At 41.4% G+C, this 27,770-nt stretch overlaps 1 protein-coding gene across 1 annotated transcript; it reads left to right on the forward strand.

Moving 5' to 3' along the window:
* The first annotated feature begins 8,745 nt into the window (after positions 1 to 8,745).
* Cpo (carboxypeptidase O) lies at positions 8,746 to 27,046 on the forward strand. Its single transcript, XM_087567938.1, is given in 12 exon segments — positions 8,746 to 8,752; positions 9,139 to 9,224; positions 12,245 to 12,358; positions 15,749 to 15,976; positions 16,811 to 16,868; positions 16,871 to 16,951; positions 19,948 to 20,048; positions 20,050 to 20,154; positions 25,782 to 25,866; positions 26,085 to 26,086; positions 26,722 to 26,769; positions 26,772 to 27,046. Coding segments are annotated over 12 exon segments (975 nt in total). The 3' UTR covers positions 26,832 to 27,046.
* Positions 27,047 to 27,770: the final 724 nt, after the last annotated feature.

The following is a 27,770-nucleotide window of genomic DNA, read 5'->3' on the forward strand; positions in this document are numbered from 1 at the left end:
GAAGCTTCCAGCTTGATTTCTCCATATTTTTGGATTCAGGTGTGTGGTGCTATCAGCACTGGACTCAAGTTTGGATAACCAAGAACATTGACAATAGCCTACAGTGTTTAGATGTCTGTGGGACCACACTGGATGACTCAAAAAGAGAACGCTCATTCCAGGTACTGAGGTTTTTACTTGTTAATATGGTGTTGTGGTTAATAATAAAACAAAAAGGACTCACTGTCCCACACTACCACCTGCTACTCTCTGGTCCCAGTGGTCTCACCGCCATGGATAGCCCCAGCAGCGACCACCCATCTCGCTATGTTCTCATGGTGGGTAACTGCCACACCAGACCCATACAATGACTGCTCATCTTGAGGTTAGCTGTCACAATTCCCAGTAACCTGGTAAAATCAAAACTCTTGAGGCTTGTAATTTATCAATCGGATTTATATCAGTAAATTCTCACCCAACAAAATGTCCATACAATAAACTCAGAGCCAACTGATATTGATATAAACTGCCCACCTACATAAGACAAATTGTCCTGTAATTATCTATCTCTTATAAGATATTCATAGCTACCGGTGGCTATTTAAAGCCACACAGATCTGGGTCATCCTTCTCTTCCTCCATCTTCCCCTCTTCTCCTCCATACTTTCTGTCCCTTCTCTGAAATTCTCAGCCCGCCTTTCTTTTTCACTGCCCAGTCACGGGCCTTGCCTTATCTTGTGCCTGCCCTCACCTGCATATAGACATCAACCCATAGTACGGTGTGTTTTATTGGGATCTTCAAGTAAATATGTGTTTATGTCTGAAATTTTTCAGTTATTTTTTTTAGAAATTTGCTTTCATAAAACTTGAAAAGTTGAAGTAGGTCAATAGACCGAAGATAGAAAATGTAGCAAAGGTCAACACTGGTTAGCTTGGAAGCATGGGAGTACTGAGAATTAGTCTCTCCTTTTAAAAATAGTTTCAGCTCTCCTGTTCTCCATACTTTCTAATTTCTCCATTTTAAATATATGTTAATTTTATAAGAAAAACTCTGAAAATACTTTACTGCATGAAATATTCATGCTTACTGTTTCTCCACTAAGTATTTAAAGTATGAAATTTGCCTCAACATTTGTTATTTTTACCTCTTTATACATTCCAGTCAAAATTCCATCAACCCCTCTTTGATCATCTGTGCTTATTAATAATGTACCCCAAAGGAGTGTTTTCCTCTGTTAAGCATTTGGTGAATGTCTGTTCTGGAAGAATACATGAAGTATAATCATCATTTCATTTGCTCAGTGAGACGAGAGTGGTGATAACTTGGGGGGTTGACCAACTTTCCCCTTCTCTGTTGACACATGTTATGTATCACCCAAGAAACCCAGAGCAGCCCTTCTAAGCTCCCTGTTAGAGTTTTTGAGCTTTAATTATTGAGTTTTCATTTCTTTCACATAAAAATCATAAAAGCTATTAATCGGAGACTTTCATTGAGATCCCAGACTATTAGGTTTTACATATTAGATAAACCCATCTGTTCAATGCTGAATTCCAGAAACAATAGATATTTGCTGAACTCACTTGGTTGAAAATATCCAGTGGACTGGTTAGTTAAATGTCAATTTGACACATGTTAGAATCATTTGGAAGAGGGAATCTTAATTGAGAAAATGCTCCCATAGGATTGGCCTTTCTTGCTTGATGATTGATATTGGAGGACCCAGTTCATTGTGTCTGGTGCCACTTCTGCACTGGTGGCCCTGGGCTCTATAAGAAAGCAGTCTGAGTAAGCCATGGGAAGCAAGTGTAAGCAGCACCTCTTTATGCCCTCTGTCTTAGCTCCTGCCTCCAGGTTCCTGCCTGAGTCCTTGTCCTAGCATCCCTGGATAATGAACTATAAACTGTTAAGAGGAATACAAAATAAACCCTTTACACCTCAAACTGTTTTGGCCATGGTGTTTTTTCACAATAGAAACCCTAGCTACAACATCCATAAGAGAAAATTTCCTTCACACTAAGCATGTCTAAAAATGAACAGCACAATATAAACGTTTCACACTGTATTTGGTGTTGGAGATAATCTAAAGATGAGTTTAAGTGTTCAAGAGAAGGTAGGTGGGTTATATGAAGGCACAATAGCACTATACAAGATGCGCCTGAAGCTAATCTCTGTGAATACCCAGGGATAGACTCCTCTCCTACTCGTAAACTGTGACAAGGAAAAGCCCAAATGTTTGTGGAACCATCTGAAGGGAGAAAGGCTAGCCACCGCCCATATCCCTACTGCAATTGGAAAAGCATCCTCAGGGGCCTCACTTCCTGGTGGGCAGAGTGCATTATGTGAGAGACAAGGGAGGGGCGGCCTGGAAGGTTCTCTCTTCATTTGCCTCTCTCCTCCCCATTGGAAAGAAGAATTACATTTTTTTTGATAACTCCCTTGATACTGATCTTTACTGCTGATCTCTTTGTTGTCCACATCAGCTCCAGCTACTGGAAAATGTTTAATCTCTGTAACTAAATCTTCAGAAAAAATAAAGCATAGGTAGCATTTCTTCTAAAGATCATTGTTATTTCAAGGGAATAAACAGCATACATATGAATATTGAATTTTCAAAACATCCCCAGCCTGCACAATTGTTACCGAGGTTCTAATTATTGTTATCTCAGCCAGGATTGAGTTCAGATTCTTGCTTCCCAGGCTCTAGTATATTTTGAATACCATTAAGCTGGCAATGATTATCACACATCACATTTTGGAATTTAAAGGCTCTGTCATAGACCTTTCATATGTTTGTGTATTAAAGATATTTTTAAGATCAGGAAATATTTTATTATGATTATCTATTACTATTATCTATTGCTGTGTTTTATAAAGTGGGTGCATAGATATATAAAATAACACAAGATGATAGCATAGATTGTTCAATAAGGATTAATTAGTGCTGTTACAGATGATATTTTCTGACTTGTTAATAACATAATAGAGTGTGTTTCTGAATATGTATTTATATATATTTAAACATACTAAGGGATATTTGTATTTTTCTTTATAATATACATTCCACAAAGCATTCATTCTCCATCTATTACTTGTACCAATATGCATTTTATATTGAAAATTTTACTCTGAAACATTATTGCTTATGAAAATACAATGCATAGTAAATATTCTAAAATAAATTGAAGAAATATATTGGTTCCCATCTATTACAATTTAAGTAGCATTTGTTTCTTCTAGTTACTTTTAAACTTCATATCCATTGTTTTGGGTAATTCTTTAAACAAATTTATAAGATTCCCACTTATTCTAGATAAATATGACAAAATCAAATCTAATAAAACATTAAATTTTGAAGTCAAGGAACTATTAAATTCAAACTATCAGTAGTTGTAATGTTAATAACTAATGAAAATAAATATAACTGCATTTGGTTTCTATTTGAGTAGCTGATTGTTAGTAAATCTCCCTAAATAGCAATGGGAGCTTGTTTTATTTGTTTCTTTGTTACTTTTTATTTTGATTCAGGCTTTTACTCATAGGCCAGGCTGACCCTGAACTTGTGATCATCCTGCCTCAGTCTCTTGAGTATTGAAATCATAGGTGTTTGGTTCTCAGGACCTAGCTAAAAAATGCCCCAGCTTGAAATTTGTACTTTAATTAATCTAGGATCTACAGTTAGGAGTGGAGGGGAAGATGGACAGATTTCTGTGAGTTCCAGAACCGTCAGGATTATTTAGAGAGAACCTGCCTAAAATTTTTTAAAAAATAATGGTTTTGCATTGCTTAAGAATACCAATTGAATGGTTAAATTAGTCTTTGTCTTTTAATACTATTGCAACTAACTAAAGTATTTGTTGTGTTTAATTTGAACTACTGTGGTTTTATTGGTGGTTAGGGGTTAACTACAATAGAAGAGTGTTCTCATTGTTAAGCATGAATTAACTCACTTAATTCTCAAAAGGATCCTCTGAAAAGTGCTATTACTCTTCTCTCTTTATAAATAAAGAAAAGAAGACTCAAGAAAGAAAAAACACAATGCTGTAGATGTTCAAGAACGTGGGGAAATGATGAAAGTCACTAGCTGTCCAGCAAGTTTCCCTGTGATTCACCACCACTGCAGAAATTTGCATCACAGCATCTCCTAAAGCTGACACACCAGTGCCATCAAGAAAGTATTTCCCCACGCATATTTATTAAGTAAATGGATTATCAGAATGATCTTCAATGGATATTCAAACTTCCTGTTCTTTGTTAAATAAAGCGTTTTAGCCAGGAATATTTACCAAATGTTTGTGTGGCTTAGAGTACTAGTAACCCTATAACTTATTAGCTGCATGACTCTTTGCAAGTGACTTTCTTCTCCTGGTGTGTTTCTTGCTTGTAGAACATGGATCATATTCTGTGGGGTTAAAATGAGAACTGAGTTATAAACTGTACATGTGTTTAGTTTCTTAGGTTCTAGCATAATGCTTAGAAAGCATCAGATAGTATTAGTAAACTCTTTGCTGAAAGATACATCCTAAGTAGACAGTTAAAACAATACTTTAGCTGTTATAGAAACTGAAGTTATGATTAACCCATGGCAGAAGACCCAAGTCCAGCTTACTGGTTCATATCAAACATTTAAATTATGCCAGCTCTTCACAATTCATTCTAGAAATTAGAAGAGAGAATGTTTCCTAACCCAGTCTACAGAATTTATCTAATACCCAAGTCAGACAAAGAAAGAAAATTACAGACTGATAGTCTTCATAAACTCAGAAGAACCTTAAAAATTATTGGCAAATATTATCTAGCTTTGGGTGGAAAGAACTGTATATCCTGGCTAAGGGTGGTTTATACCAGTCATATGTAACATTCCAACACATTATCCCAGTCTTACATAACATTCCGTCACATCCACAGGCTGAAGAAGGGAAGTTATAGCCTCCTACCAGTAGATCTACAAAACAATTTCACAGCGTCCAACATACAGCTATGGTTAGGAAAAATAAACTTTCTCAGTCTGATGAATACGTTTTAAAGCTGCTACTGGTAGCATCATCCTTAGCCACATGAAACTGACTGGTTTCACAGGACGATCACTCATTTCAACAGTGTCATTTTTCAATAGAGCCCTTGCGGGCCTAGCTAATGTAATAAAACAAGAAAAGATAATAAATGGCATATAGTTTAGTACTGAATAAATAAAACTGTGTGTTTAAAGGGGAAATGAATATACAGGTAGGAAAACAGAAAGAATCTACGACTGTCCTGGAATTAAGAACCTCTCAGGGCAAACTGGCTGACATAGGAAAGTCCATTGATTTCCTGTACATAACAAAAAGCAAGTTGAATTTGAAAATTAAAAAAAAATGCTAGTGTGCCCAAAATGAAGGATTGGTAACATGTCTCTTCAGGGAAACATATGGAGCACAAATGAAAGACACCAAAGGACTGAATGGCTGGGGAGGTATTTCTGTTCACGGATAGAAGACTCAATATTGTGAGGATATTGGCCCTTCTGAATTTTATTTATAGACACAATGCAACCCCAAACAAAATCCCAGGGAGTTATTTTGTGGTTATTGACAAACTGATTCTAAAGATTTGTGGACAAATAAACGACACTGAATAGCCAACACAACGTTGAAGGAGAGTAGAGTGAGAGGAGCGACATTACCTTATTTCAGACTTACTATAACCTTACAGTCATCAGACAGTGTGGTACTGGCAAAGAATAAACAAACAGATCAATATAGGGGAATATGGAGCCCAGAAATAGGCCCACATGCACATGCTCCATTGATTTGGACAAAGGAGAAAAATAATACAACAGATTATTATTAAAAAATTCTTTGCAGCAGATAGTACTAGAATGACTAGACACTGACAGACAAAACACAGGTATTAACTCAGAATTATATATCACTGTGGCGGGGGAGGGGCTCAATCTGTAAAGTGCTTACCATGCATGAGGACTTTAGTTCTTCAGAATCTAGCCCAAAATAGTAGGATGGTAGCAAGCCCCTGCCATCCCAGCTCTGAGAAAACAGATAGACAGATTCCTGCCGTGCCTGCCAGCCTATCTGTCCTGAGTGGTAATCTCTAGGCCAGTGACAAACCTTTCTCACCTCAAAGGAGGTGGACAGCACTATTAAGGATAACAGACAAGGTTGACCTCTCTGACTTCCATGTACATGTGCCTTAGGGGTTTAGTGCTGTGGACAGACACCATAACCAAGGCAACTCTTATAAGGGCAACATTTAGTTGGTGCTGGCTTACAGGTTCAGAGGTTCAATCCATTACCATCAAGGTGAGAGGATGGCAGCATCCAGGCAGACATGGGAATGGAGGAGCTGAGAGTTCAACATCTTCATCTGAAGGCAGACAGGAGAAGACTGGCTTCCCGGCAGTTAGGAAGAAGCACTCCCAAAGCACTGCCCTCCACAGTGCTACACTTCCACCAAGGCCACACCTACCCAACAAGGACACACCTACTTCAACAAGGACACACCTTCTAATAGTACTACTCCCTGGACCAAGCATTTTCAAACCACCACAACATGTATACACACACACACACACACACACACACACACACACACACACACACACACACATGCATTCTCATTTCATCTACAAGAATATACAGGCATGTATGCATACATACATACATACATACATACATAGTCCTTTACCAAAATATTAAATACAAGACTATAAGATTTAAGAATATGTGTTAGAAAGCTTAGATTATTCTGAGTATAACATTGACATTTTAGACACACCAGCAAAGGCTCAATCCATGAAAAAAATTGATATATCAAAATTTAGTAAGTGTATAAACTTCTAACACTTTGAAAGAAAATGTCAAGAAAACCAGTTGACAGAAACTGAGATAAAATGTTTATGAAAGGCACATCTGAAATAAGAGTATGATCCAAAATATACAAAGAACTTTGAAACTCAAACATTAATCAAAGGACTTGATAAGTATAATGTAAGCAGATGACACCAAAGAAAACACAAGGAGATGAAGAACCTAGGAAAAGATCACCCGAAAGCTGCAAATTCAAACTCCCATCTGTGCCACAGTCTGCTGCAGCAGCCCACAGCTGGAAGGCCAACAGCAAAGGCCATGGGGAGGGGCGGAGCAACCAGAACTCATTGGCTGCTGGTGGACGTGCAAAACTGTCTTGATCAGTTTTGGAAAGTGGTCGGTCAATCCATTTCTTACGGAATAAAACATGTGCTTAGCACAGGATTCAGCTACTGCACTCTTTAGTTCTCACACAAATGAACTAGGAACATGACTGCGCGAAATCATTCACATGCCTGTTTGGGCAGCTTAGTTTATAACTAGCCATAGAGAAGGCAACCAAGGTATCTTTCAACATATGAATGGGTAATCTGTGGCATAGCCGGAGAAGAGAATATTACCCAGCAATGATAAAGGAGCTTCCAAGCTGCAAAAAGACATGGAAGGAAGAACAACAATATCAACCAACCAGACCTCCAGAGCTCCCAGAGAGTACACATGGGGGGAGTCATGGCTCCAGCTGCGTATGTAGCAGAGGATGGCATTGCCTGGCATCTATAGGAGGAGAAAGAAGCCCTTGGTCTTGTGAAAGTTCATTTCCCCAGTGTAGGGGAACGCTAGGGTGTTGAGGTAAGGGTGGGTGGGCGGGAGGGGGAGCATCCTCATAGAAGCAGGGAGAGGATGGGAGAGGGGGAACATTTGAAATGTAAATACATAAACTATCCAATAGCAAAACATAAACATATTGTGGGGGTTTGAATGAGAGTGACCCCAAAGTCTCATATATGTGAATGCATGTTTCCTGGTTGTTAGAACTGTTTGAGAAAAATTAAAGATCATTCCAGTCGGCTTACTTCCTGTCTCATGCTTGTTGTCTAGACATGTAAGCTCTTAGTTACTGCTCCAGCACCATGCCTGCCTGCCTGCCTGATGCCATAATGCTCATGGACTCACCCTTGCCCTCTGATGTTGTAAGCAGGTGCCCAATTACATGCTTTTTTTTTAAACTTGCCTTGGTCACAATACCTATCATGATAGAAAAAAAACCCCAAGACCCACATTAATAAGTGAAAGAAAACAATCTGAAAAGGCTGTACAGTGGGACCACAGCTATATAATACTCTGGAAAAGGTATAATTATGCAGATTGGGTGATCAAAAGTTATTATCAAAGGATTGAAAATAGAGGAACGGATTAACGGAGCTCAGAGGACAGTTAGATCACTAAAATTGATACTAGACTGGTTTGTATGGAAAATCAAATGTCTGTCAAATTTCATAGATTATACGCCACTAGGAATGAATCCTACATGGCTTTGAGTGGTGATGTCTCAATGTGTTGTCATTGGTTGCATCTGCTGCATAGGGATTGGTTCTCACCAGGCGTTTATAGTTGTGGTTACTATTAGAGTCTCTTCAGTCTCAGCTTGCCAGGGTTTGGGTCCAGTAACACTTTCCCAGTGATCTGGTTTCTTCATCTCTGAAATAGAGATAAAGAGAAATCTGTCTGAACATTTTAGAGAGGAGTAAATGAGATTTAAATTACGTAGAATAGTGTCTGTCTCGTAAAAAGTTTCAGCTCAATAAATCTTAGCTATTACATCTTTTACAAACTTACACGCACTTTTTATCTACAATGCTTTATTGAGTTATTTTAGCCTCCCTGCTAGGCTGACATGATTGCCTTCCTTCTGTATACAAAGAAATCACATCTCCCAGTGGCTAAATACTTCCCCACGGTATCATGGCAGGTAAACCACAGATAAACCACAAAGTTATTATTCCAAAACTGGCTTTGGGACTTCAAATCCTGTGTGCACTTCCTTCTATGACTTTTGAAACTTTATTTTCATTGTGTGTGTGTGTGTGTGTGTGTGTGTGTGTGTGTGTGTGTATGTGTGTGTGTGTGTGTGTGTGTGTGTGTGTGTGTGTGTGTGTGTAAACTCATGGACACCAGAAGAGGTTATCACATTATCTAGCAGTGGAGTTACAAGGAATCTCTGAGTTATCTGACATCAGTGCAAGCTTCTAACCTTATAGACATCTCTCCAGCCCCTTTGTGACCTTTAAAATCAACCTTCTATTTTTCAGGAAGTGCTGATGTCTTCATTATTTCATGTCTTTCTTTCCATTCCAGATCCCCAGCACAGACAAGAGTTTGTCAGTCCACAGAGGAGCCTTGAGACCTATTCCTATGACAGATACCACCCATGGGGGAGGGGAGTAAGGACACACAGTATGAAGGATGGTGTTGCTGGATGTCACAGCCTGCTTTAGGATATACCAGGGATGGCGTTCTGTTAATATTAATATTCACAAACGACGTTGGCTCAAACTGTGAGGTGAAGGCATGCTAAGTTGAAGGAATTTCCAAACATCTCCTCCACCATTAACACCACCATAGAAACTACAGAACCTGGTAATATGAAATAAAAAGACAAGTTAATAGCACAAAGAAAAGGGAAGAGGAGCAGCCCCGTGTGCCTAGTGTGAACACGGACCATAATTAACACTTCTTTGGGCTTGTCATAGCCTTAGCAGGTTTGAGCAGTACCAGGTTGGTGCCTGTGTGAGTGTGAGGCTCAAGGGATTTTGTTTGGCTGAAAATGTAGGGTTTTTTCCTTGCTGGATTTGGGGGCTCAGCAGTAGCTCTCTGAGGGAAAAGCCTTTTGCAAAGAAGCATTTGTAACGCTATGGAGATGCTTAGTGGCTTCCAAAAGTAGGTAGTGAAAAAATAGCTCTTGGGTGTATGTCTGTGTGATACCAGATACCACACACTTTTTTTTTTTTTTTTAGGTATAAACTTCTAAAACTAGAGCGGTTGGATTCAAGGAGATACACATCTAAAAGTCATATATAAATGGACAAATTGCCTTCTAAATAGATGTTACCAATTTATACTCTCCACACTTCTGGATAGAGTATCATTTTTCCGGAATAATTTTTTTCCAGAATGCTAGGAAGAATTTATGCCTTCCTCTGTAAAAATGAACCTCAAAGAACTGTTGGCTCCATGGCTTTGAAGATACTGTAAGCCAGGGGAAACCTGATGATCTGCTGTAATGGTTAGTGTTGGCAGTTGGATCCAGATCACCTGTAAGGAGTTATTTAGATTAGGTTTGCCTCTAGGAGTGCCTATGAGGGATTGTCCTGATTGGGTTTATTAAGGTGGGAGGCTCCACCTTAAAGGAAGACTCAGGTCCCTGACACATGGAACAGGAAGCTAGCTGAGCTCAACCTTTCATCACCCTCTTCTTCCTGATTCTGGACACAATGTAGCCAGATGCCAAGTTCCTACCTTCAACACTTCTCTGTCACAACAGAATGCACCTTCCAACTGTGAGCTGAACTAAGTCCTTTCTCCTTTATTTTGCTTTTGTCAGAAGATTGTTATCACCGTGGCAGACAGTAATGAAGACATCCTGTTTCCATGTAGGAGCATGCTTGGCTTGAACTCTGTTGGCCTGTGACCTTGATGAAGCCATTAGACCTCTTTAATTTTTAGCTGCTGCTTCTTCTTCTTTTTCTACTTCTTCCTCCACCTTCTCCTCCACCTCCTTCTTCCTTCTCCTCCTTCTTCCTCCTCCTTCTTCTTCTTCCTCTTCACCCTCCTCTTCCCCTTCTTCTCCTTCTTCTTCCTCCTCCCTCTGCTTCTCCTTCCTCCTCCCCCTTCTCTTCTCCCTCCTCCTCTTCCCCTTCTTCCTCCTCCCTCTGCTTCTCCTTCCTCCTCCCCCTTCTCTTCTCCCTCCTCCTCCCCCCTCCTCTTCCCCCTCTTTCTTCTTCCTCTTCCTCCTCCTTCTCCCCCCTCCTCCTTCTGTGAAACTGAAATAGTAGTGTTCTTCTGAAAGCACCGTGGTGATGTGGTGATGAAAAAGTTGGCTGCAATATCACTGATTGGGCAATAGTGAGCATACCTCTGCCTCTTCTGCTGCTGTTTATCGCTTTATTGAGACTTAGGCTATCTGCATCCTACTCTGTCCCGTCACAGATGTTTACAATGCTGTGGCATTGAAATTGTCTTTTGCTAAATATTTATTAAGGTATTAACAACTTTTCTTCATAGTCTGTGCGTCAATTCAGACACAGTTTTTAAAAATAACTTGTTTTCTCTAGTTATCTATTATTTCCTGTAATTCTGGATTGTCAATGTCAACTACTACATAGAAATTGAAGTGTCTTGAGGCCTGAGAGATGCTGATGGCTACCTGAATCTGTCTTCATTTTTCACTGTAGTTCCTCTTGTGGAACCTGTTATTGGTCACAGTATAATATCCCTCCCAAGATTGATATATATGATTTACAATTAAATCAGCACCTATTCATGTCTATTCAGTTTAATCAAAATTATTATCACGTGCCTGACTTAGAAACTTCAGTAAGCATGTTCTGGGAAGGGCATACATGGGTGTTGTCTAATCTTAGAACATTAACAACAAGTGCTTTGGTGTGCTAATCTACTTTTCATTATTGTAATGAAATACCCAAAGCAGGTGAACGTTGTAAAGAAAGGGAGTTTAATTAACTCACAGTTTGGGAAGCTGAAAGTCCAAATAGTATGTGTCAGCCTCTGGTGAGGACCACTTACCTCAGCTGCATCACCTTGTGGTGCATGGCAATGACATCATCGATAAAGAAGCCAAAGGGAACTACAGGGGCAGACTCAAAACCTTACCCTATTTTACTCTCAAGAATACTCGCTCCAAGAGAACCAATATTCCTTGTGATACAGAAATCCAAATGACCTAAGGACCTATCAGCACTACACATGCTTCTGCAAGGTTTTGTATACCCTACACTGTTATACTAGGGATCAAATGAACTGTTAGGGCACAGAGAATGTCCAACCAGGGTTCTTGGGCTGCTAAGAAGATCCCACAAAACAAGCCTGACCTAAAACCACTGCCTTTATTGTGTGGCACACAAGGGCTAATTCCGATGGCCCTGAAGGACATGCTCAGTACACAGTCTCTGAAGTGTCACTGGTAGATTATCAAAACTGTTCATTCTCAATCGCTCATTTGTAAAGGTCAGTGGGGGTGTCCTAATGGTACCCCAGGAGGTCTTGAAAAGAAGTGGGAGGGAGGAGACAATAAATCATGGCTTTGTTTTTCTGTTTTGTTTGCCGAATGCCTTCCGCTGTCTAGAGCAGAGTTCAGTGTCTTAGTGAAAAAAAAATAGTTATCTCAATTGGGGGCAATCAAGCAATCCACATAGTGACAGCCCAGTCCTTTGGGTTGTTTTAGATCTATCAGTGGATGCGCCAGGTCAGCGAGAAGTATGCAGAAGTGCTGACACAGCATTTCCTGAGAATGACCTATGAGACCTGGCCCATGCACTACCTGAAGGAGAGTGCAGAGGCCGAGCCTCACTGAACTGGCAGAATCTGCCCCAGCAGACTGCACAGAACTCAGAGGCTCTGTCAGAGCTGTGGGAAGAATTAAAAACTCAGTGTACAAGTCTTTGCCTTTTCTACTCTAAATTAGGCTTTTGTACATGCCTTCTTCATAAAAGGTTCTGAGGCAAGATAGGACTCAAACACAGAAGGAACCCACTAGTGGATTACCTCAGTAAGGAGCATTAGAAGCAGCTTACTTTTCATCTCTTCTGTTTTTTGGTGATGATAGTGATCATTTTTCTCTTCTTTTCTTTTCTCCTCTCCTCTCCTCTCCTCTCCTCTCCTCTCCTCTCCTCTCCTCTCCTGCCTTCACTCTCCTGTTCCCCACCTCTCTCCCTCCCTTCCTTCCATTTTACTTATGTCTGGATGTATTTGTAGAGGTCAGATTATGACTTGCAGGAGTTGGTTCTCTTCTTCCACTATGTAAGCGCTGGAGATCAAACTCCAGTTGTCAGGGTTGGAAGCAACTGTCTTTTCCCACAGAAACATCTTGTTAGCTCAAATGTTTTGTTTTAAAATGACAACCCCCTGCCCCTGCCCCTGCCCCTGCCCCTGCCCCTGCCCCTGCCCCTGCCCCTGCCCCTGCCCCTGCCCCTGCCCCTGCCCCTGCCCCTCCCCTGCCCCTGCCCCTGCCCCTCCCCTGCCCCTGCCCCTGCCCCTGCCCCTCCCCTGCCCCTGCCCCTGCCCCTGCCCCTGCCCCTGCCCCTGCCCCTGCCCCTGCCCCTGCCCCTGCCCCTGCCCCTGCCTCATGTTTTAAAAACAGAAAACCTTTGTTTATTATTCTTTGGCTTTATCATAGAGGGGGAAAAAAAACCTCACAGGAGGAGTAAGGTGATTTATACAAGGTCAAGGTCACATAACAAGACAATTGCATAACCAAAGAGGTAATTAGGCCCCAATCCTCCTACCCTTTGCATGTGGTTAAAAACAAAAGTGTCTGGGGTCTGTCACTCTTCCACAGGGCCAGGATTTCTAAGCTTTCAAGTCTGGACCAGGGAGTGTCTATTCTGACTGGACATTAGAATCACCTGTGGAGTCTAGTCAACTAACCCTGCTGTGTCAGTCCTCCCCTGACACAGTGGCCTGATTGTTCTAAGACAGGACAAGCTCTGATGTCAGCCTACGACATGGTCAGAGTTGAAGTCCACTGCACTAAAACAGTGGCCTTTTTTTCATCTCCTCCCATCTTCCTATCCCCCTTTCTGTCATACAGGCGATGAACTATAATCTGGGCACACTAAGCAAGTTGTCTACTACTGAGCTACATCCTCATCCCTTTTGATTATTTTTTAGGCAAGGCAGATTCTTACAAATAGCTCAGAATATATGCCTGTACCACTATACTTGACAAAACAAAGGTCTTCAAAGGGTGGTCCTTAGTCCCTCACCATCATTAGCATCTGGGATCTTGCTACAAATGCACATCCTCAGGTCTCACTGCATCTCTGATATCAGAAACTCTGGAGGCATGGAGAGTGCCCAGCCATCTGGGTTTAACTGGTCTAATCTTAATAATTCTGAGGTCTACTTATCTTGCCAACAAGTTCCAGGTTACTGTGGTGTTATTTAAGACTATACAGCATGAGCCAGCCTCTTCAAAAGCTAGCATTATTATTCCGTGGCCCTCTATGACTGTGTGTAGCCATGTGGAGTTCATGAGTGAGTGAAGCCTGTATATTTTGACACGGGCATGGCCATGTTGAGGATTCCAAGGCCTCCAATCCATGGAACAATTGTCCAAGATCATATCTCTATGGGCCAAACTCCAGAGATCCCTCTTGATGCACAGCTTTCCTCAGGGATATTTATGAAGGATTGATGAGTGTATGCAAAGACTCCCAAATGCAGCTTCCTCCAGATGTTTACAGCCTGAGATTGCTCACCTACAAAGATCTCCTACAGAGCTTACTCAACCCTTCCTGCTAGGCTATATCAGGCTGAGGCTCTAGGTTGCAGTGATTAGAGGCCTGATCCTGGCTTTGCTATGCAAGGGTCTGTCTTTTCCTCATTCCCATACTGCTGCCCTAGTCAAGGTTGCAGAACCCAACCCTTCAGGCACAGGCACAGGCTTGGGGGATGTGGTAGCCAGGCTCATTTACAAGAACCAAAATCACTGCCTCAGAGTTACCTGAGAGATGGACTGATTGGTGTTGTTAAGGAGCTGGCACCAGTCGACCTGTGTTTTGATCGGCACTCAAACTCTAAGCTGAGTCAGCGGAGATGCTTCAACTTCCTTTGCCCAGGGCAAGGATAAGTAAAAAATGAAAACATAACAAAGGGGTACTAAATATAATCACCCAATTAACCCACATATGATCATAAAATGGGTAATTTTAGAAGAAAATTAGGGGTAAGAGGGTGTTAGGAATTCTCCTGTAAGCCTTGGGAGGCAGGGGAAGCTATGAAAAGAAAGTCCCTTGAATATGACAACCCCAGCCATGCTTTTGCCTCAGCTCGTAAGAGTCTTATGTGTAGGGAAGGAGCCTTCAACAGCTCTCTTTCCAAGACTTTGACAAGTAGCCTGGTCTAGGCTATTAACAAACCCAAGGCAGGTATAAATGTTACAGCCTGGGTCTGTTCAGAGCCCCTTCTCCACTAAAGAGAACACACGATTGGCAGTGTAATTCCACACACCTCTAGGGAGAGAGCAGATTGCTTCCTGGAGGAAGACTTAATGTCAGGAATAACGAATGGGCAAGGAGGGGAAAAGACAGATGCCTGCGGGTTAGAGGAATAGCCTGGGAATTCAACAAGCATTGCACAGAGGGGTGGACTTTCATCAGTCATGGTTTGGGGAGGTTTAAACGAAGGGTTGACCCACTGTGAAATACTTTTGATTCTTGAACTCATCACAGCTGATATGCTTTGCCTCTCTGGGTGAGCTATGTGTATAAAGCCTGAAGCCATGTTATGTATGCATTCATGCATTGTAGTTTATGGGACAGTTGACTTAAACTTGAGGTACCTTGCCTCTGTCTTTCTGCAGAGTGTTGGGATTCGAGGCATATGCCACCACACCCAGAGCTGTCAGGTGATTCTATGTGCAATAAAGTTTGAGAGCCACCGTATACTTTGCTTTTATTTGCAACCATGAATTAATTTACGATACAGGGGGAAATGATGCTTTGAGTGGATGTGCTGGAGAATCAGTTGCACCGTCCTGGGGACAGTTATCAAGGCCATGGGCAGGAGAAGAGGGTAGCAGAGGAAAGGATCACCAGTATCCTTGCCACCATCTGTGAAACACAGAGGGAAGTAAGAAAGGGCACTCTAGAGAATAAAAACCTAGTGGCTTTGCATGGTGGCTAATACTAGCGATCATTGGGTTATGGATCCTGAATTTCCCCTCTAGATCAGCTTAACTTCCAGCAATTCCAAGAAGACTATTTGGATAGACTGTGGAATTCATGCCAGCAGATGGATTGCCCCCGCTTTCTGCCAGTGGTTTCTGAAAGAGGGAAGTGTCTTTACTTGCCTCCTAATGCTAAATCGTGCCATTGAGTACCTGTCCACTCTGGGCTCTTCAGAAACATACTTCTTTCCCGTTAACTGGAACGGTATTCAATTAGCCCCACTTCAAGTGAAATGGAATTAGTGAGCCTTGCCAAAAACTGACTATCCTGACTTGATTCTACTGCATCAGAAATCATTTTTTATTGGAAGGTAAACTTACCTAAATATAGAAGACTATGTAAACTGGAGGTCAGAGATAATATTGAATCTTGTCAAATAGTATTAGGAAAAATTTTGAACATTGAGAAATATTTCACCTAGCTTCCCATCTACTGTGGGAGCATAGAAATGACCACCCATGTACCTCTTGTGTGGGACAAGAGATTTCCCATATGGAAGATACTCTCCCCTCTCCTTCTCCCTTTGGGGAATAAGACAACTTTAAAATAAAACATTTTGGTTAGTCTTTTTGGAAACACAAATATAAAAAGTAACCTGGGAAGAGTCATTCCTAGGCCAATAGCAGAAATGCCAACTGGGAGAAATTCAGATTAGCTCCATCTCTCCTAGTGAATTATAAACTTTCAAGAGGCCAAGGGACAAGGACAGATACAGCTTAAAAATCAGTGTTTTATTGTTGTTTTGAAACAGTCTTACCACTAAGCCCAGGCTAGTCCCGAACTAATGTAGTTCAAGAACTTGAGGTCTTTTTGCCTTGTTTTGTGTCCAGAGTGCTAGAATTACGGTGAGCCACCACACTCTGGTGGATGGGTGCTTTAACAGATTTGTCAGATAACAGTGTCAGATGACACTCTTTATATCAAATTTGAGAGCTGCTATTCAAAAGTCCATGACCCTTAAGGAGAACCTGATGGCTCCTATAGTCAAGTTGAAATTCACAGAAAATGAGAAGAGAAAGATTTCTTCCTAGAATCACTCCAGGCATTTCTCTAATTTCCAGATTCTACAGAATGATAAAGACAGTGCAAGGATCGGCAGACTCCTTAAGGAACTAGACTTCATGTGCTAAATGCCGATGGTTAGATCTACACTTGGACAACAGCATGGACACTGCCTGGGGGGCAGGGCTATTTATGTTTGCGTACTGATTCATTCCTCTGTTATCAGCCATTCTAGCTATGGAAATATTTTCTAGCCATATAAAGAAAGAAACCCCATTTGATAGCTTTTTCATCAAAGTTGATTTTAGGATGTGGAAGCCTCACACCTCCTGAGAGTTGGAGCCTAGTGTGGGTATTATCTATGGTTTTTCCTCTTCCATTTGGTCTTACTTCCGCCATCTTCTTAGAGGGTATGGCTTGCATATTACCTGATTATCATTATATTAATATGCATCTGATATACTGACCTACATCTACCTCAGAGCTCTTTGAGACACATGAAGAGAAACAAATGACATCTAAATACTAAACCAGACTGTGCCTTTCTATATGATCACTCAGAAGGTTAAATGCCCCAGGCTTCTAATGTAGTAAATAGCAGAAAGTACTTTCCATACAATATTTATAAATCCCATTGCTCCCCAAATGAGAGTCCGTTTTCTAGAGAACACCCTTCTGTCACTCACCAGAGTTCTGCCTTTCTAGAAAGCACCCCTCTTTCCCTCTTCCACCCCTCCTCGAAGCTCCGTCTTTGGGTCTCTTCTCTAGAAGAGCCATTGTGGCCCTGTCTATGAATTGAGGCCCCTTAATTCCGGGTGACACTTGCCTTTATCCTTACTTCTACTCAGCAATCTTCTTTCGAAAACTGTGCAAAAATCAAACAAAAAGCAAAACAACAGCAACGAAAACCAAAAAATCATCTCTAATACACTTGAAATGGTCTTCTCCATTTATCAAGCTGTTTTCGTTTCATCCTATACAACTCAATTCTAAACAGTACCCAATGCTGCCATGAGTAAGATCCCTTACTTAGACCCCACTTATCTGCCATGGACTGAGAGACTGCGCTGGTTTTCATCGGATGGCTTACACACCTGTTCACAGTGGTTTGCATTGCTGTTCCTAACGTTGGATGTTGCTGGCCTCTCTGCAAAACTAAAATTCATATATGCACAAATTTTACAATGATAAAGGCAACAGTTTTTTGTTGCTGTTGTTGTTTTTGTTTTTTTTTTAAATAATTCGAGGAAGTGTTTTCTATGTTCAAGGACTACCTGTCATTATTGACACTGATTTATGAAGCCTTTGCATGTCAACACCCCATGGCTCCTCTGATTCAGGACCATCCCATCATAGTGACACATGCTTTGGAACAGATCTCAATTGATATTTCAGTGTCTCCTGGTAGGCCAAATATGTGCTTATCAGACAAAGTAATTATCATCATCATCATCATCATCACCACCACCACCACCATCAACAACAACAACAATAGCAAAAATGGGCTGAGCAGCACTGTGGCTTACTAAACATCACCATTTTTGGAAAATCTATACAACTTCTTGGGCATTCTGCTTGCTTTAATTTCCTTTAAAGAAATGGTATCACCTAGTACTCAAAGGCAGGACTCTTTTCAAATGAGACTGGCTAAGCAAGAACAGAGTAGACCTAGCTAGTGTCTCAGGTAGGGTTTCTATTGCTGAGATGAGACACCATTAATGGATGATGTTTTTATACACCATGTAAGGTTGTCTTTGTATTAGTCAAAGGTTGGTTTCTGTGCTGGCAGAGAATTGAGTACGGGCCAGACTTTGGTATTGTAATTTTTATGAAGTATCACCTGTCTCAGTGTTTCATAACGTTATTCTCCATCCCCTTCTGCTTGGATCAATAAAGAGATGATGGCCTAGAACTGGGCAGGAAAGGAAAGGCAGAGCACCAGGGTAGAGATAGGAACTCTGGGAAAGAACCAGTTCCAGGTCAGACATGGAGGAAGTCAGATGTATGGGGACTGAATTAGAGACAACAGGCCATATGACAAAGACGAATTAGTATAAATGGGTTACTAGGTTATCCGAGCTAGTAGGGAACAAGCCTAAGCCATAAGACCTTTATCAATAAATGGACGTCTCTGTATCATTACTGGAAGCTGGCAGGTCGGGACAGGCTGGCAATACAGCATCGCCGAAAACCAAGTTGGGGAGAGAAAGGTTTATACTTTACACCAGTGTTCATCATAGAAGAAAGTCTGGACAGGAACTCAAGCTGGGCTGCTACCTGGAGGCAGGAGCTGACACAGAAGCCATGGAGGAGTACGCTTACTGGCTTGCTCCTCATGGCTTGCTCAGCCTGCTTTCTTATAGAATCCAAAACCACAAGCCAAGGGATAGTAACACCTACAATGGGTTAGACCCTCCCCCATCAGTCACTAATTAAGAAAATGCTCTGCAGTCTTGCCTACAGCCTGATCTTACGGAGGCATTTCCTTAATGGAGGTGCCCTCCTCTCAGATGACTTTAGCTTGTGTCAAGTTGACATAAAAGTAGACAGCACAAGTAGTCAGAATATGTTTTAAGCCATCACTTGGTTTTAAAATATATAGCTCACCATCAAGAAGATTAAAGCCAGAATGCTGTCTTTGGATTTGTTTTTTACAGCAGGAGGCAGACAGCAAGCAGAATAAACATTTTCTTCTCCTTCAGTCATTTCTGCGTTTCCAAATCTTGATATGCTCGAAGCATTGGAAGCAAATGAAGAATTAGCAGTAAGAACACTGATACTCACCATATGGCAAAGGTTGAGCTGCAGTCTCTATTGCTTGGTGATCTTGAAAAGTAAATGCCTCATCTTTCTGTTTCTTTTTTTTTTTTTTTTACTTTCACTTTATTTTGAACATTAGCCACACAATCCAACCTTATCCAAAGTCCATTATGCATGTTAAATGTGATGTACATAGGAGGGGCACTGACATAGCACATAGGGGACTAACATGGACAGACTATCTGGGTCCTTTCAAAATAGCTCTGATGGGACTCGGGCTTGTCCTTGGTTGGCCATGCAGTTGACTAACTTACAGGAGTGACTTGACAGCCAAGGCCAAGTCTGACTACCGTGAGTACCAAGGTTTGCTACTCACCCTGGCTCATTTGTAAACTGAGATCATGAAATTTTTTCCAAGGCCTCCTGTATTTCCCAGATATCAGCACACCCATAAACTGCCAAGATGTAACATTCTGTGGGATAGAACCAATGTTGGAACCAGAACTCACTCCTTCTCAAGCCTTACAGAAAGCAAGGGGGAAAAAAAGACATCCTGTGCTTCCTGATCATGGGCTCTTATGGGCAACTCATTCTCACACCATATGGCCACACCAAAAATAAACCACATAACTACGAAGAACTAGTGACTCCACAGTGCCAAGGCCTCTGGACACACCTCCACAGGGCCACTGCCTGCCGTGGTTAATTGTCATTTCCAAGAGATTCTGGCTCTGTTTTCCATCTCCCTCCCACCTCCCAATCCTTATTTTCTTTTTCTTGCTTTTTGTTCCTTGCCAGATGCCTGCCAGGAAGACTCTAGGTTAAGTGCTGCTTTACCTACGTTAATTAACTACCTGTTTCATGAAGTGTCAAGTTGGGCGACATCTTAGGTGTTCGGCTATACTATAAATGAGATGCTTATGTTAATACTCTGCAGGAATGCGCTCTCCTTTCTGCACGTCCCCTTGAAGCTCCATTCAGCTATTACAGCTTTTGAACCATGCTTAAGAACTTGCCGGGTGTTAGCGGAACGAGGCACATCTAAAATAACATGGCTAAACAATATCTGCTCTTCGTTCTGCTAAACACAATGCTCTGTTTTCTTCTAGACTCTTGCAGCCTTTGCCCAGGAGTATTTGGAAGAGGAAGTGCCAGGGAAATACAAGCCAGGGCAGGGAGCTTGTGTTGTGTTTTTTTTTTCCAGGTCCTTCTCTGGAGCTGTGCTTGCCCAAAGCTCTGGTGGGCAGACTTGCTGGAAAGAGCTGGGCTCTTTGCCCTTCTGTGAATCCTCAGACAATAGTCACAAATCACACAGAAGGCAAAGGCAGAATTGTTGTAATGTTTACTATCATTATTTTTTAACTGAGTCTTTTTAATTGTGGCAAAATACACTTAGCATAAACAAAGAATAGCAACCATTTTTAGGTGTATAGTTCAGAATATTCAGTGTTGTGACCCAACCCCCAGAACTGACTCACTGAGCATACATGGCACCCATCACATGACATCTCCCATTTTCCTCTCTGCTCAGCTGTGGCAAACCCCAGTTTTCTTGCTGTACCTATGGGGTGTCTAGATACCTCATATCGATGGATTACTTATTCAGTGAAGCATAATATCCTGCGTGCAACTCTTGGAGGGTGTGTTACAGTTTCTTCTCTTGTCTTTTGGTTGTGAGTCTTCGCCTTTAATGGCCAAACTGTTGCCCCAGATCAGGATTTCTTTCCTTTTAAAGAGCAATTAATATTCCAGTGTATGTATAAATCATGTTTTGTTTCTTTGCCATCATTGGACATTTGGGTTTATTTTACCTTTCATGAATTGTTAATAATGCAGCTAAGAATATGGCCAGGCAGACCTCACTCCAAGACTCCATTTCGCTTCCTTTGGACATATCTAGATGTTTGGTCTCTGGCCTATGTGGTAATTCCACTTTTAATAGTTTTTTATTTGATCTACTGCTTTTCGTTTTGGTTATACAATTTAAAACATCTATCTATAGTTCACAAGCTTACACTTTTTCATAGTTTTGCCAATGCTTATTTAAAATTAAAAAAATTGATTTTTTAAAAGAAGTTCCTCTTTGTGTGTAGATGACAGGGTAGATGAGAGCAAGTCTTACCCTGTCGTTGATATCCCAGAGACCAGGCGATCTCTCTTGGTTACTTTATGCCTCCTGTCCTTTTCCCACTGGAGCATCACCCATCATGTACAGGCAGAAGGGAGTGATAACCCACTAAAGGCCTTTGCTGAAGGGAGCCTTCCCCAGAAATGAAATATCCCCCAATACTCAAATATCTTTCTTAAGGCCACTTTTTCCTTCCATAGTTACAAGCTTTGTACTCTACGATCATTTTTGAAATATGTACGAGTAACTAAAATTTGCTTAGATTATTACAATTTACAAAGGGATTTTAAAGTCATTATCTCGCTTGACTCTTGGGATGACATATTAAACTCCTTTTGGGAATATATAAAGAAAGCTTGAGCAAGCTACATGTCCCGGATCGCTGCAGGGAGAAGGTGGTGGAGACCAATCACTCTGGGTTGGTCCTCTGCATGCCCTGAGCACTTGTATTCATCATCCTCACAAAACCCCTCTGCTTAGAAAGGGTTTTTCACTTTTTGAAACCATTAATCAATTTGCATCTCCAGCCAACCATGGGCTAATTTACCCTCATTTAAAATCCCTGGCGCTTTTTCCTTTGATAGAGAAATTTGCAGAAATACATGTATTAGTTATGAAGCTCAGACCTAGACCCATTCCCCAGTTTCTATGATTGTGACTATAGATTTCTTTTCTCTTTGAGATAATTGTTTCAAAGTCAGATGGGTGGCCAGAGACATTGTAGATCTTCAGCGGAAAGGTGTCTTTAACCAACAGAAAGATCTTCATGGAAGGTTATCATTTTCAATACACTACCTCAGTATGTTTTCATGGGAAGTCAGTCCTTTTGGTTCAGGAATAGAGATATTATATGATCTCTATTCAAATGTCATAGTGTCTCTTGTCACTGATTTCATTTCTTGTCTGAGCCCTGTGGCCACAGGGAGAGACTTGGAACAGGAACTACTGGAGAGTAATCCTAAAATGAAAATATTGATAAACCATTGTTTCCATATGTAGCATACATAGGAACCAGTTAACTTTTCTGTGTCTTTTGCAGCCTTGCGTGCTAGAGAGTAAGCATAGCTATTCATCTTCAGACTTTGATAGGAAGTATGAAAAATTTGCACTATGTGTCAACCTTATTGAATCCTGGAAGCATTTTCAGGTTCTTAGGGAAAAACTATAGCACTGTGCACAACTGTGTGTGTGTGTGTGTGTGTGTGTGTGTGTGTGTGTGTGTAATTTTTCTAAAATTCACTTAACACCTATCAGAACTATCATAATTTTAATGTTTTCTATGCTAGAGCTATTATTTACATTTGAACTCTGCATATCAGCCTCTGTACTCTGTCTCAAGCAGTTTATTCTTCACATGTCAGAGCCTTTAACCAAAGCATCTGTACATCTGCTTGTAAATATGTCCTTACAGCCCAGCATGAGAGCTGCTTAGCAGGCTAGAGAGCTTTAGCAATATATCATGTTCCACTGGAAAGGAGGTTTTATCATTTTTACGAGGAAACACCTTTAAGTAGAAAAGATGGTCACAGATAACAGCTCTATATGGTCACGCAGTGTAGTTCAGGAGAAAAGTCTACTCAGGAATTCTGCCCTGAGATAAAGTAAATCTAAGAAGTGTTTGGCCTGATGTGGGGCAAGGGCAGGTGGATCTCCGTGAGTTTAAGGTCAGCTTGGTTTACAAAGCAAGTCCAAAGCCAACTAGAGTTATACAGTGGGACCCTACCTCAAAAATTAAAACAAAACAAAGCAAAACAAAAAAACCCAAACTCCAAACCAAAAACAAAACAGAAATTAAATAAAACAGCAAAAAGAAATCTATGGAATCTCCATGTCATCTTCTCAGAAAAGATCAAATCTGTCTGTAGGCTGAGATCATGATTCTCTCTTTTCTTCCTCATAATAATAATGAATAGTTAAAAGATTCTTTTGTCAACAAAGTAGGGAAAATGAGTTTGCTCTCTCACCTCTAAGATGTGAAGAAAATGAACTACAGAGAATAATACAGGCTGGCCATGGAGTAGTTGTTTTGGGTGAGCTTCAGAAATAAAAACCAAAACAAAACAAATAACCCCCCATACATACACATGCACAATCAAGGAATAATTTGGATTAAAAAATATGGCCTGGGGCTGATCCATGTGACACAAATAGAGATAAGGGTTCTCTCAGACCAGCTGGCATGGACTTTCATTCAGAGAGGCAGAGGGGTACGTGTGAGTTAAGATGATTAGGGACAATTCATTTCCTTGCCAGAGGACTTTCACACATGAGTGTAGTTGGTGAATCACTGTCCACTGGCCCCAGAACTGCTCTGTTTCGCTGATGGCACACAGCAGCTCCCTGTGTCCTTTCTCTGGCCCACTCTCATTTTCTTACTAGAACTGAATGATGTGACCACTTTATTCTTAACATTTCCTTATCTTTTTCTACCCTATTTCTCTGTTCTGGACCAGACAACCCCAGGAACTAAGACAAACTCAGAATTGTTTTAGATGAAAAGAGAAAGAATAGGTAGTGGGCAGAGATAGAACTTCCAGCAGAGAGGGGAGAGAAGTGAGAAGTGTGTGTGTGTGTGTGTGTGTGTGTGTGTGTGTGTGTGTCTGTATGAGTATGTGTGAGTTTGTGTTTGTGTGAATGTGAGTATGTGTGTATCTATGTATGAATGAGTGTGTGTGCGTGTGTGTGTATATGAGTGTATGGGTATGTGTATAAGTGTGTGAGTCTCTCTGTGTGAGTGTGTGTGTGTGTGTCACAAACAGAATATCCCAATTACCTAAAAGATGCTGCTACCCTTCACTACTATGACTACTTAATCCTTCCTTTGAAATTTCTCTGATCTCCTCCTAGTCCTACCTAAGCACCACTCCATCACATTTTAGCATTCATCCATGAATTACATAAAAGGAAAGAAGAAAGAGTGTCTAAAACTGGGCCATTACTGTCAGTGAGAATTGGGGGAACTGATACACCTCTAAGTGCAGCCTGGTTGACTGGGACCAACACCTCTGAACGTCACAGTGTGGGCAGGAGTGACAAGGGGTTTCGGTGGTGTCTGTGTAGAATCTAAGCATTTAGAGGATTGGCTATCATGTTGGGATGTCTGGAATCAGAAATACTTAGAAGGTCTGTCAACAGTCATATGTGAAAGTTTTATCAGGAGGTCAGGAAGAGAACGTAGCAGAAGTCTGATAAGTGATAAGCTTTAGTAGTGACTGATCTTGGGAAAGAATCTGTAGAAAGGAAGGCTGACACTTAACAGATTGTCTAGTTCTGAGGAATTTCTTGAAGAATCGGGAGACACGGAAGTAGAGAGATGTATCAAAGATCTGTAAGAAAAAGCGAGTGTGTGAAACCACAAAAGACTATGAACTAAGAGATGAGAAAGAGACAACATGGGAAGAAAGAGAAGCCAGCGGGGAGATCAGAAAAAGATGCACAGAGAAGCTGATGTTTGAGAAAGTGGTCCCTCAAAGTTGGGTAAATTCTGATAGGTAGGGGTTCTAGGTAGATGTAACATTCTAGAAAAGGAGAAGCTAAGGGACATTAAGGGAGTTTGACTACAATTGGGGTAAGTGTATAGGGGGCATTATTAGAATGATAGATTAGGAACATATTGTAGAGGATCTCAAAATCTAGGCTAGGCAGTCTGTGTTTAATTCAGTGGGCAGAGAGCAGTTACTGAACGCTTTTCAGCAGGATCAAGAACATAGATATGTGCATCCGGAAGCCACGTGGGGTCAACTCGGATAAAGATTGATGGGAGGAAAAGAAATGTATTAGAAGACGCAACAGGCTAATTTTGGGGTAATGATTCTGAGATGGAGTAACGCAATGGAAAGCCACATTGGTGACTTTGGGGGGGGGAGAAGCTAAAGAAATCCACAGGACTTTACACATGTGCTGTAGTAATATGCAGGACCAGAAACAAGGAAGTTGGAACAGTCTTGCTGGTGGAAGACAGAATGAAAAGAAGTGTGGGCGTGGTTAGTGTGGGCTACCAACAGCCTACCTGGATACTAATGCCCAACGGGTGGTTAGAGAGATAGTCTAAAACCTCAGGGGTAGATCTGTACAAAATATAAAACTCTTGGATTGTCGGATTTATTTTTAACACCAGCTCTCTCGGCATTTCCCACCTACAGATTCAAGTTGGACAGAAGGCGGCAAGAGCCCTGAAAGCAAAGCATGGAACCAATTATAGAGTTGGATCGGGTGCAGATATTTTATGTAAGAATACTTTTTCTTCTCCTTCTTCTTCTTTAATGGTATCCAAGGCACAGAAGAAATCAATGAAGTTTAGAAGGTGAGCTGGGCCAATGAGTAGGAGTTCCTAGGACCCACAGAGAGCTGTATGAATCAAAATGACCAAGGATAAAAGGAAGTCTGTGTGATTCAGTATTGTACTCTCTGGGGATACGGCGTGAGTGCAAAGGAAAAACAATGAGATGCTGGCTCAAACCAGAATTTTCCCTGGCTTGAGTTTAAAAGAGCTGGCAAGTCAGAAGGCACAGGAGTTAACAGGAGGGGGGTTGTCCTTTGAGCCTTGGTCAGTTGGTGGCAGTCCCAGAGGACCCACCTGCCAGGAAAACAGATCAGAGTAAGCCTGGGGAAACAGTCAAAGAGAGATTTCAGCTGACAGTGCATGCTCCTTCTCCAAATCTAAAGTATACCCTAGCACCCGTCTTCTAATCCCCAAACTACTCCCGTACCCACAACCCCACCCTTAGCTCCTGGGGCCCACCTAGCTAATATTTGTGTCATAATTGTCCTGTGATTCATTTGCCTGTTTGTTTTTTTAATTCCTTTGTGAGAATTGGTCCATTCGATTCTGCCTTGCAATTTGATGTCGCCTCATTTTTTGATCAACTGAGAAACTTTAACCAAGTCTCTGCTATGTTCCAGGCACAAGGAAGAGCAAGGACCCAATAAAAGGCAGTTTCCATAGGAGCTGTTTACCAAGGACGGAGTGGTCCTAATCAGGGACAGCTCCTGCATTTTACAGGGAAGCCTTTATTTGATGGCAATGGAACCCCACCTTTCAAAGTCTGATTTCTACACTTATCTTCCCGTTTTCATTTATAGATGCTGTCAGGATCCTCAAAAGACTGGGATGGAGGCATTGGGATCCCCTTCTCTTCTCATACACATTTGAGCTGGTGGACAATGGTACCCATGGGTTTGCTCTGATCTAGTGCATATATGAGGAGACAGGGAAACCATTTTCTTACCCCTTGATGATGTGTATGAGAATTACTGGCCCAAAGGGGGCACTCACTATCTCGGCAGCAGCCATGCTTTACTTCTTCACATGTCTCCTTTAAGTATGTCCTACTCTGGCCTGCTTAGCCCCAGTGATGGGGATGTGGTTGGGGTGAAGGTGTGTGTTGCACAGCAACCAAACCCCGGAACTAAAAATGCTCTATATTCTAATAAAGAGTCGTGCTAGCATTTTAAACATTTGTTTTGCTGGTAATTAATTTTTATTGCTCTATAAGACCGTTGTATTACTTAGCTATTAACAACTAGAAAGCTATAAACTAAACCCTTCTAAAACTCAGTGGAGCATGCACCTGTACACCAGTGAGAAAATTCTGCTGATCTTGGTGCTGCCTGCTGATGCAGCTGAGCTAAGTGGTCGGCAGCTGGTTGACCAGGCTCGGCTGGACTGGCTGAGGGGCAATATCCATGCTGTCTGGACCTTTCCTCCCCAGCAGGTTTGGTCTAACATATAGGAGGGCATCAAGTCTCAACCTACAGGCGCTATTCAGATCTTTGCCTGTATCGTATTTATTAATATCCGATTTGTGCTGCCTAGTTTTTATGTGAACTTGACACAAAGTAGGGTCATCCGGAAAGATGAAATCTTAATCAAGAAAATGTCTCTGTATGATTTATAGGCAAATCTGTAAGGCGTTTTCTTGATGAATGATTAAGGTGGGAAGGCCCAGCACATTGTGAGCGGTGCTGCCCTGGGCCATGTGGTCTTGGGGTGTATAAGAAAACAAACTGAGCAAGCCAGTAAACAGTGCTCCTACATGGCCTCTCTGCTCCAGTTCTTGCCCCCAAATTCCTGCCCTGAGTTTCTGTCTTCCTTCAGTGATGAACTATGATCCAGAAATATGAGAGAAATA

Source organism: Rattus norvegicus, chromosome 9 (assembly GCF_021556685.1).
Source record: "Rattus norvegicus strain SHRSP/BbbUtx chromosome 9, alternate assembly SHRSP_T2T, whole genome shotgun sequence".
Classification (NCBI taxonomy): domain Eukaryota; kingdom Metazoa; phylum Chordata; class Mammalia; order Rodentia; family Muridae; genus Rattus; species Rattus norvegicus.